This window comes from Hippopotamus amphibius, chromosome 15 (genome assembly GCF_030028045.1).
Source record: "Hippopotamus amphibius kiboko isolate mHipAmp2 chromosome 15, mHipAmp2.hap2, whole genome shotgun sequence".
Taxonomy (NCBI): Eukaryota; Metazoa; Chordata; class Mammalia; order Artiodactyla; family Hippopotamidae; genus Hippopotamus; species Hippopotamus amphibius.
Genome location: NC_080200.1, coordinates 38,942,987 through 38,955,277, shown reverse-complemented (window position 1 = coordinate 38,955,277; position 12,291 = coordinate 38,942,987). Strand labels below are relative to the sequence as shown.

Here is a 12,291-nt window from a genome sequence, read left to right as displayed (position 1 = left end):
ATGCAGCAATAGAAAATTCATACATCCTTCACCAGTAAAGAGAAGCCAAAGTATCATAAGAAAAGCCAGAAAGGGGCTTAAGAATTCCAATTCAGAACTTAGTTATTAGCAAGAATAAGGTCTGAGAAATTTTAAACACAGAAAAGCTATTCTAATTTCTTACTTAGCTCAGGTCATGATATGTTAGTGTGCAATGAGTCCACAGTGATGGAGGTGATTAAAGATATGAAACCACTATTTTTAATTCAGGAGAAAAATGAAAAATAACAAAAATATGCCCGTTTCACAATGTTCCCAAACTTAGTGAGGAATTTTAAAAACATACTATATCTCAAAATAAGTATGCCTGCAAATCCAACAATCCTATTATGCCATACATGACAGCATATTTATTCGAATTGTGTCACTGGCAAAATCTTCACAGAAAGTACATTATTTGCTCCTTAAATCAATTTAAATACTGTTATCCCAGAATACCTAAAGAACATGTGCTTTTCTCTCCAAAAAGACTCTGAAAATCACCCTGCCTCCTTTCTAGAAAATAATCTTTACTTTCCTTTTATTTCCCTATTAACTTTACTCTCAAAATTCTACACTGTGTATCTTTCTGCTTACTCAATTTAAGGCTGCTCTTCATTCTACTCACTATTACTTAATTCATTTAGTCTCAGTGTAATTGTGCTAAAAATATCTGCAACAGAAAAATGACTAAAGATCTAGGTTTCTACTGCCGCCTATCTTACATTTTTTTAAAATAAGAAACTAATTCCAAGTCCCTAAATTTCCCAAAGCTTAGTTTTAATTTTTAAACCACAATTAATTATGAGAGAACTTTGGGTTGGCCAAAAAGTTCGTTCGGGTTTCTTCCGTAAGCTGTTATGGACTATAACAACCCAATATAATAGAACTCCATGAAATAGGAAATTTACTTAAACTCATTTTGCTCTGGTTCTACATACAATCAGGCAAATCTAAAAGTTGTAACAGCAACACGCACGGTACTTACTTAAGCTGTCCTTCAGCTGTATCTGGACTATGTCTGTAGTGAAAATCAGTATAAGGTGCTAAAATTCGCTAATAAAAAGGAAAGGCAAAAAAAGAAGAAAAAGAGTCCTTATTATAAAATGCATTCCTCCTGTAACAAGCTAAAATTAATTCCACTTCTCTGTATCTCTAATTGGGTACACTGCTAGAGACTTATTTCTTCAAACTCATCCTTAAGGAATATATTTGAGTGATATTTTTAAATGTGCAAATGAATTTTGAACTTTTAAATTGACATTTAACATATATACTAAACAGTGAGCAAATCATGAATGTGAGGTTTGATGGGTTTTCTCAAACTAAGATGCCATAACTAGCATCCTCAAAGCCTCCTTATTCTCCCCTTTATTCTCACCTCAGGATTACTATCCTGATTTCTAACACCATGACTTGTTTTGCCTATTTCTGAACACTAATTAAATGTTTTTATTTTATAAATTACATTCTGCTTTTTGTTGCTAGTATAAAGAAATCCAAATTATGTTTGTGTATTATCCTTGCATTTAACAACCCTGTTAAGAAGCTCACTCATTTTAGAACTTAAACCGCTGTATCTCACTTACCAACTCTCCTGCCTTGCGCTGATTGCATTATTGTCGTCTGAATTTTAATTTTAAAATAATTTAAAACACCTAAGACATTACAAATATTGTTTTTGACAATGAGTGATCTTTATATTGTCATACATGTACCTTTTTTGCCACCCTTCATTCCTTCCTGTACTTCCTTGTTTGTTTCAGATCATTCTCTTTCTGACTAAGGAGTCCCTTTAACCTTCCTTTGTGTCTGTCTCATTTCTTAAACAACAATAAATATTTATTATCTCACATGGTTTCTGTGAGTTAGGAATCTAGAAGCGTTTAGCTGTGCAGTTATGACTCAGGGTCCCTCATAAAACTGCAGTCAAAACATTGGTCAAGGCTGCAGTCATCTCAAGGCTTGACTGAAGTTGTAGAATCTGCTTCAAGATGGTTTACTCACAATATACTAATTGCTGGCAAAAGGGCTCAGTTCCTTGCCATGTGTGCCTCCCCATAGGCTGCTTTAGTGTCTTCACGACATAAAGGCAAGGATTCCAAGAAAGAATAACGTTTCTTTAAATTTCCTTGAGTCTTTTTTCTTTAGTCTAAAAAAACCTTTATTTTACCTTTGTTTTTGAAAGACATTTTCTCTGGGGTAGATTGACATGATTTTCTTTCTGTACTCTAAAGATGCCATTCTACTGTCTTCTGGTTCCATTATTTCTGTTGGGAAATCGGTTGTCAGACTTGTTACTTTCAAAGTAGAGTCTTTTTTCTCAAGCTGATTTTAAGATTTTTATTTATCTTGGTTTTCAACAATCTTACCATGATGTGCCTATGTGCTGTTTTCTTTGTATAATCTCGAGTTTTCTGAGCTTTATGAAAATGAAATTTCATCAGTTTTAGAAACAAAAGTTTTGACCACGGTTTCTTTGGATATTTGCTTCTGTTCTTTTTCTCTCTCTTCTCCAAAGACAACAATTAACATCTCTTCCCTTTTGTTCTGTTCATTTCCTTTCTATTCCCTACCCCCCAATGCTTTACTCAATGTTTTTACTGACTTTTCTTTCAGTTTACTAATGATATCTTCTCATCCAAAATGAATTTTTAATTTCATTGAGTTCAGAATTTCAGGTTTTATATTTTCCAGTACTAGTTCCATTTGATTCATTTTGCATATTTCAAGTATATGGTGAAATTCTTCATTATTTCATCTATTTTCTTCATCTTTTTCTCATTTTCCTTAAGTTAATCATGGTTTTTTAAAAGTCTTTGCCCTCTAGCTGCAATATCTGGATCATCTGTGGGTGTGTTTATATGGAATTTCTTTTGAGTTTTCAGTTACATCGTCATGTCTTTTTGTATGACAATCAAATTTCTGACTGAATGTCAGACACTGTAAACTTTATTAAAGGTTCCAAGTGATGTTATCTCCATCAGAGACGGTTTATCCTTTCCTCTATTAGTCAGGTAGATTAAAGGGACTGTTTGGCATATCCTGAACACCGAGTCAAATTGAGACTACATTACAATTTTGTTAACTTAAATTTGACTATACCTTTGGTTTTCCTGTTTATAAAGTATGGACCTTCAAAACTTTGAATAGAGATTTAAGAAAGTTTTTTTTTCTCCTTAGCTGTGATAAATTTCTTCTACATATTTCATAAGTTTTGAGCTTAGATCTTTAGGTACTCATCCAGAATTGCTTCAGAATTTGGGACATGCCAAGAACAGGAAATTAGCTATGAAACACCCAGTTTGTCACTTGAATACTACACAACTGCCAAAAGCTGTTCTGATTTTTCAGGTCCCTGGATTTTCAGCTTTTAATTATGTCCTGATTAGTAAGTAAGCAATTGCACCTAATTATTGTAAATTCACTACTTCTTAGAGGCCTTTCAACTTTTGCCCATGGCCCCCCTTCCTGGGAGGCCTTTGTGCCCATTACACTGGCAACCATAGCCTATTCCACTGTGTTTTCCTCAGTGGAAACACTGTAACTTCTGCTCTCCATAGATTTTTATTTCAGCAAATTTCTAGAGGGGTGTATCAGACTTGATCTGGGGACTTTTCTCATCTTAAGGCTTGTCAATATGCCTGCTAAATAGGCTGGTCTTCTACCTAGTCTGTGGTCACATTCTTAACCTCTAGCCTGTGGCCTAAATCTACAGCGCCCCCAAGGGCATCCACAGATCTTCAGGGCAACTCTCAATGAATCTTCCCCCTCTAGAATTTTACTCCCTCTGCATTGCTTTCACAGCTCTATACTGCTTTAAATACATGGTTGCTGTAATTATTTAACTTTCCTAGCTTTCCATAGCAGATGTTGTGAACTACACTATCCTACTATGAAGCAGAGGTTTAAAAAATGTTGTTTTTAAAATTTACTATAACAAACTACAATTTTACAATCCTTACAGTCTGCCTATTCTAATAACATTATCATATTAAATCTACATTTTCTTTCCTGTGTGAGGTCAAAACATATTACATACAGTAGAAATAGAAGCCAGAGTAAATTTTAAGACGGATTTTTTTTTTCCTTTACAGAAGAAAGATTTGGGCCTAACAACAGAGACAGTAGCAATGAAAATAGTTCCTTTGTATGTGGAAAAGAAAAATCGAAGTTATCAAGTTAGAGTGAAAATTTATAAATATGGATAATAAAAATGACAATATTCTCTTAACAGCAGACTCCAGGATGAAGATAACGATAAAGGAGAAGATGATAATGATTAATATCCAAAGCAATCAGTATTTACTGAATACCTATTATGTGCCAGGTACTAAATAAAACATTTATGTGGGTAACAATGAATATATGTAAAGCACCTGGAAATATTGCCTTACTCATTATAAGCTTTACAAGAGTGTTAGTTGCTGCTATTACTACCACTATTATTATTATCATAGTATTTATTCTTCACAATAATTCTTTAAGGTAAAAACCATGACTTTTATTTTACCAAGGGAAAAATGGGTCCAAGACAGGCTAATAACTTGCTCCAAACCATAAAGCTAGTAGGTTATACAACAAAAAGGCAAAAACCACATCTGTATAGCCCAAAGTCTATGTATGCTCTCAATCACTATGTTACTCCAGGGAGATAGGTTAAGGAAAAAAAGAACATTTGTGGCTTTAAAGAACAAGATACAAACAAAGATAGTAGTGTACTTAAATGTCTACCATATTCTTTGAGGTTTTTTCATTTACACAAAGGCTTTGCTAATTTGCTGTATAATTATACAGGAATAAAAAACAGGCCTATATACAATATCTTCCTTTACTGTAATCATCTCTCCAATCTTAAAATCACACTTCTTCTACCTGATTAAGAAAAAACTAAAACAAAATACACTGTAAAATATTAAACGTCTCAGCTTATTCCCACTGGACTCCCATGAATAATGTATTGAAAATCACTTATTAAGGAGAATACTGTACTTAAATTTGTTAGTTGATACAGGCTAATGTCAATTTTGTAATCTCAAAAAATTTCTAGTATCCCTAATAAAACCAGAACTATAACATTTAAGACAAGTTTCATAAAATGATTTAAACACATGCTCTCACTGCCAAGGGCCTGGGTTCAACCCCTGGTTGGGGAACTAAGATCCCACATGCCACACAGTGTGGCCAAAGTGGGGGGAGGGGGGATACAGTTTGTGATAATTCTGTTCCAACCTCAACTACATATTTTATTATAGAAAAGAGTATATGGTAGCCTTATTATTTTAGACTGTTTAAAAAAAAAAAACCCGAATTAGCAAAAAAAAAATTAAATTGCAGGGTATTTTTAAAAAGATATGTATTCCATTTCTTTCAATTATATATGATCATTAGTTGCCAATAAGTGCTTCCAAGTTCAGAGAATTTTAGCATGGTTTAATAAATAGTATATAATTAGCAGGCACTATTCACACACAATTAACATGCTATAGTCCTTAAAAAGAAATGGTCTTCTTAAATAAATAGGTAAATGTCTATGAAACCTTACTTGTGCTCTAATTTGCTCAGTCAAGTTTTCACAGGTAATAAAAAAAATAAATTTCATTTTACATGTTGATGAAATATTCTTGAGAATTTTTTCAATTCAGTTCAAATTGAATAAGCTGTAAAATATTGCTGGGATAAGTCAATCAGTTAATTTAGGTTTAATAATTAATGCTGTGTTTCATCTATTAACTTTAAATTTCAAAGTAAGAATATGTATTTAAAGTCATATTTTAAAACTAGAAAAGAATACTAAAGTTCCTACCTCTAATTCTACATCAGCTCGTACATACTGTCGGGTCTTTGGATGATTAAGGAGGTGCAAAATTGTAGTAATGAGAGCCTCGTTTATTCGACTTAATTGGCAATCGATCACATTTTTCAAGATGGTGTTTAGTCCACCTCGAAGGGCCACCACCTCTGGATTCTGAAGTGCTAAAATAAAAAAGAAAAACTTAACATATTATATAGGGGATAATTAATAAAAAGTAACCAGAAATATGGGATTTTACTTTAAAACTTAATGTCCTTTCTGACTTGAAAAACTTTCTACTCAGTGACATTTAAAAGGACATGTGGATAAATTATCTAATAAGAGTCACTGAATATACTTCCCAAAACCCTGATTTTTTTTCTTAATGTCTCTGAATTGCTTTTTCATATCCTTTTTTCATGTTTTGTTGAATGGCTCTTCTTTCCTGTCAATTGCAAGGAGTTCTTTCTTTAGTGAGAATATTAGCCTTTTATCTGTTTCAAATCCTTTATCTGATTTGTAATTTAACTTTAGGTTTTAAGCTCAGAAACTCCTCCCTTACTTCAAAGATCAGGCATTTTCTTTGTAAGCACATGCACACGCGCACACGCACACACACACACACACACACACACGTGTGTTTTAAATGAGTTCATGATTAACATTTTAGTTTTCAGTCTCTCAGGAAACAGACTTTGGCTTAATACTGATAAACTCAATTTCTTTCAAATGTTTATTAAACTATCCCAGCATGCTTTCCAAACTGATTTTTATACTTTTGATACACTGAAGTTTTCTTTATATCAGGATATGTAACTCTTGATTCTTTTTCATTTTTTTCTCTCTTAATAACCTAGCTTAAGTTTTTTAAAATATGAGAAAAAGATCATTCCCTTCTCCTCCATTTAATCTTTTTCAAAAATGTTTTCATAGTTGAATTTTTCCTGTTTATTCTAGTTGAATTTTAGATTTAGGTTTCTTCTCCATTTTTTTCTAAATTGAGATATAATTACATACAGTAAAATACACAGATTTTAATGATATAGTTCAATAAATTCTGAACAATATACCTTGTAACCAATAGCTCAATCAAGGTATAGAACTTTCATCATTCTAGAAAGTTCCTTCACACTACTTTTCAATCAGTACCCCTCCCACAACAAAGGCCACCAATATTCTCATTTCTATCTATAGATTAGCTGTGCCTTCTTGAAAATCAATTAAGCAAACTGAAAAGTACCCCCTAAACACACATACATGTCATCCACATTTCTTATTAAGTTTAGTTGTTACACATAGTTTTGTTGTCTACTTTGGAAACAGTATCATTTTTTTCCATTATATTTACTGATTATTGCTGAAACAAAAAAAATCTATTAAATCTATATTTTCAGGTTTCTACTGTACTTTACTGAAGTTGTTCTTCAGTTGATTCAGAGTTTTCTAGGTATTCATCTACAATGTATAATGTCTTCTTTCCAATATGTAAACTTCATTTATTATTTTGTCTTGCTAACCTGGTTAAAATGCTAATTAAGAGTTTTTAAAAGAATGTACTATTTGTAGAGATCCACCATTAAGAATATGAATGGTGATTTAAGATAAATATTCTAATATGTTAACATAGTAGCATTCTAATTATTTCATTTTATGTAAGTGTGTGTATATCTGTGTTTATATAAAATACTAGTTTCATTTTAAAAACTGGTAAATTTCCACGTTTTTAATGATCTCAATTAGATTACACTATATGAGTATTATTTGTTCCTTGAAACAATTTTTTTAAGACAAAAACTAACTGAATGAGTCTTCTCATTAATTAATTAATTCATCAAGTACTTCTATGGTTTTGGATCCACCATGTATTCTACTTTTTTAAGTCAACCAGAAATTAAAATTTTCTCTGAAAACTTATTCATTTCAATAAGATTTTCAAATATATAAAAAAATTAACTCATAATTTTTAAAACTTATTATATTCTCTTCCTCATTCTATTAATCTTTTGTTTCTCTGACCTTTGCATTTTTTAAACAATAGTATATGTGTGTGCATCTGTGTTATCATTTTTTCCTTCTTCCATTAACAATGACGAGATTAAATAATCTATCTTGCTCTCTAAGACTAAAAATTATTGCTTTCCTCCTGCTTAAGTGATTTTTTTTTTTCTTTTTTCTATTTCTTGGGTTCACTCACATATTTTCATTACTTTTTGCTTAATTACAAAAGCATCTTATAATCAGAAGTTAGCTTGAGTATACAAATTTCCAGGCATCTCATATATTTACATGTAGTCAAATTTTATTATATTTCAAAATGTCCTTAATCAAATTTCTGACTTGGCCTCTAAATCAGCAGGTATTGTGGACAGTATTTTTAGACTCTCACTGCTAAGGCTTGGCTTTTTTGTTTCTTTAAATTTTTGTTATTTATTATATCGAGTGAATGTAACATACCATTTCTGCTTCTGGTGGGGAAAAATATCTTCTCTTGTCATTTAAAATTATACTTCTTTGGTTATAAGTGAAGTTGAATTTTTAAAACACTTTGACTAGCCACACATTTCTTTGAGAATTACTTATTTTTCCTACTGATATGTATATAAATAAGTTCTTTCCTATCACATTTGTTACATTTATATTTCCTTCGTTCTGGCACTGCATGTTTTCGTATCTCCTTATAATAAAATCTACAGCTGCTGAAATCTGTTTGATTCCTTTCAATAATTCAAAACTCCTTTTCCTTACATAATCAGATAGTCATCTATTCCCCCCACCTTGATTTTTCCCATTTAACTCTTTAATCCTTTTGCATTTAGAATTCTTTAATGTATAATGAATTGTTGCTTTTCATGCACATCAAGATACAGTGTGGTTAATTAATGTCTGAGAGCCAGACTTTAAAAGATTTTATTCTAATTTTTTACTGGAATTTGGACAATTCCTATATATTAAATTTCATGATGAATAGAACTTTAAAATTTATAGAATTTTAATGTCACTTTGAAATTATTTCTTTAAACAGCAAGTCCACTACTTTCCTATCAGGAATGTCTTACTTTTTCGTATCTTTCTACCAATATCTAAGGAATTCATGTTAAAGACATTAAAAAGTGTTATCTATTCTCTCTAAAATACTACAGTTTTATTACTCAGAGTAAATTCTGACCTAGTTCACAGATGATGGCAATGCATGCTCGAACCATTCTGTCTCTTTCTTGGAGTCCATCATTTCCAACTGCTATTAATGAGTTGGCCACAGAGCTAGGAAACAAGGAAGCATTCACAGTAATCATCTGTAACAGGAAAAATCAGAAAAAGAAGTTATTTCATAATACATTTTAAAACCTATTTTGTTCAGACTGATGTATTTAAGACTATAGAATATTTATAAGATTCAGGCACCAATTTTAATCTGCTTAGGAACATGTCAAAAGACTAATATAACTAATAACTGATGCTATAAATGTAATAATCATTACCATGCAGAAAAGTGTTGGCTTTTTTTCCCTAACAGTCCAGACTATAAATTAGTTGACTAAAAAGATATAATGTTTCTGAGATTCTAAGCTCCTCTAGAATAGAAACTCTGTTTTAAACAACTTTTCAGTAACTAGACAAAGTAAATCAGTGGTGATAACAGCTGTCAACATACTATTGTACTATTATATTCCCAATTCCTTCCCTATATACAATCACCACTATGTCCTATCAATTTACCTCATTAACCCAACTCTTTCCACCATCACACTCTGATTTGGGCCCTCATTCTATCTTACTTTGACTGCTGTAATTGATGCCTAATAGTCTCCCTCTCTTTAACTCTCACTTGTTGCTATACTGAAAGGCAAAGTTAATAATCCAAAATCTATTTTTTTTTGAAGTCCCCATTTTCTTTTTGGTTGTTGTGAGGACTACCCTCAGCTCTTAGAGGCCGCCCTCAGGTTCTTGTCATGAGCAGCTCACTCATGGTTATTTGCTACTTCAAGGCAGGCAGGAGTCTCTCCATAATCTCTCTCTTTTTTTTTTTTTCATAATCTCTTTTTAACATTTCAAAAATTGTGATGGAAACATTATGTCCCTGGTGATAAAAACTTTTACTGAATCTCCTTTTACGTGAAAAGTTTAATTAGCAACAACATATTTGGAATACTGAAAACAGATAACGTATCTTCAGTCTGAAAAACAGAAAGAAAAATTATGTAGTTAATTATACTCTTTAATAAATAAAAGACTATTTGGTAGATGAAGTATTTCGAAATAACAGGTCCTTGGAGTGGGAGTAGAAGAAAATGTTTTCTTCTGTTTGGGTGGAGATAAATATTGGGGATAATTAATCTGTCCTGAATGTTACTGGATTTATAATCCTGTTGAAACATAAGACTTAGCCTATGATACAATCAGAGGACACAATATAACTAAATTAATATCCAGTTAAGTCCTATAGAGGTTTAAAGGAAAGATCTATGTTGGATAGAGTACTTGTAAATGACTAATGTCATTTAAGCAGCATAATGTGAGATGACAAGTTTCCAATGAAATTATAGAATACTGTTCCACAACCATAAAACAGATGTCCAATAACCTTAGAAGCTACAAAAACTTTCACATTTGTTTCTAAACAGTATCTTTCCTTAATCAAAAATGTTGGAGAAGGAGAAAAGGAAAGGGAAGAGAGGTGTAAAAAACTGATCTTCCTGGGTGAGAAAATTCTAACTTCTTATGATATTAATTTGTATTTTAATACTTATTGATCTATTATTATACTTATAAGGAACTTATTAAAAAAATTCCCAAGACAGTAAGACGTATGTAATGTATTCTAAAAAGAGCTAGCCAGAAGCCAGGCCAATGGCTTTCAGGGCCAAATCTGCCATTAATAAACTATCACCTTGGCAAACCAAACCTCTCTGTGCCTTAGTTTCCTCATTTGTAAATGAAGATGTATATGATCCAATGATTTCTAGACTTTCAAATACAAAATTCTAATCTATGAATCTCAAGTGTAGAGCTATGAAATGGATATCTGTAACTTAAAGTTTTTATAAATGAAGTCACACTTCTTATTTTCCAGGAAAAATATACACAAAGAAACTCTTAAATTCTGTGTAAATCAGAGAATGCTTTTCTCATAAATCAAAGTGTATTCAATGAGGGAAATGTCACAGAACTTAGTCTCTGTTGAAGTAAAAATTTAATCATCTTTTTTTGACATGACAGAACAGAAATATATAAAACAAATTACAGAAATATATAAAACAAATTAAAGATCATAAGTAGGTAATAAATTTGTAGAACTGCTATAAAGGAATCAGAGAAACACTGAGTTCTCTAAGAGAAATATTTAAAATTTCAGCTGAGACTGCAAGACAAATATAATATAGAAGGGGGTGGAATGAAATGAAAAGAGTAGGACAGAAGCAATGATCACAGCAGTGGTGGAGGACAGCTAGCCTACACACATAATGGCATAATGAGACAGGTCATAACTGGTTGGCCCAAGAGTGGCCTCTCAATGCCAAGATAAGCAGGTTGTGCTTAATACCAAAAGGATTCGTGTGCCAGTGTAGGTTTGGAAATTTGGAGAACTGGGTTTTTCACTCTGGCATTGCCAGTATCTTGCTGTGTGTCAAGGGCAAGTGATTCCTTTAAATGAATCCCTTTCAACTATAAAAAATAAAAAAATCTGTGATATAGTAATCTCATTTTGCATGAATAAAGAAATGATATACAAAGAAAATAATGGCTTAATTAAGCAGGCAGTAATAAAAGTTTAAATTGGATAAAAAGTAGCAAGAGCTGACCAGTGGGAAAAATAATATAGATAATGAGACAAGAATCAGGAAGGACTGTCTGGATTACAGAGAGACAGGAAAAAATCAGAGATATTGGAAAAAAAAAAAAAACCAAAAACAAGCAAACAAAATCTCCTAAAGGAATGAAACAGGTGAAACAAGAAAAAGTAACATGAGTATTCCTTAATTACTCACAAAGCAAGTTATTCTAAAGCAACAAATGTTTTTGCTCTTCCTTTAAAATATAAAAGATTAATAATTTAGAACTATTCTGAATGCATATAAAAACTCGACAGTGATCTAGCAATTATATTAACATTAATTTCTACTAGCTCAGTTGCCAAGATGTTGCTGGAAAAAAAGAAATACATGCTTCAATTGTTAAAAGTATTAGTGAAATTATAGTTCCTCTGGCCAACAGAGGCCACTGTTCATTCAGCAAGCTTGCTTTCCCTTTTACTCTAACTGCCTTTAGCTAAACCAAGGAGGAATCCTGCATAACTCTTCCTTTGAGCCTGTGTTTTACCATCAGGTACAAGCAGTTTTCCTGCCTTTGGATACACAAATGATACGTCCCTCAAATTACTCTGTTCTTCAAAAGATAATCAAATAAAATTATATTTTTGTTATGGCATTTCTAAATTATTTCCAGGGTCTATTTATTTTTACTGGGCTATTCTATAAATT

General features: G+C 31.8%; 1 protein-coding gene across 5 annotated transcripts in view; it reads right to left on the bottom strand.

The window, feature by feature from the left end:
• Positions 1-12,291, bottom strand: part of RICTOR (RPTOR independent companion of MTOR complex 2) — a 126,032-nt gene that overhangs the window by 54,757 nt on the left and 58,984 nt on the right. For 4 of the 5 annotated variants that reach the window (XM_057710240.1, XM_057710242.1, XM_057710241.1 and 1 more), the window contains exons 7-9: positions 8,979-9,105; positions 5,825-5,994; positions 1,007-1,074 (exon numbers count right to left, since the gene is read on the bottom strand). In XM_057710240.1, coding sequence (XP_057566223.1) covers positions 1,007-1,074; positions 5,825-5,994; positions 8,979-9,105 — 365 coding nt within the window. The remainder of the gene's footprint in view (positions 1-1,006; positions 1,075-5,824; positions 5,995-8,978; positions 9,106-12,291) is intronic. The other variant, XM_057710244.1, reaches the window with a different exon arrangement.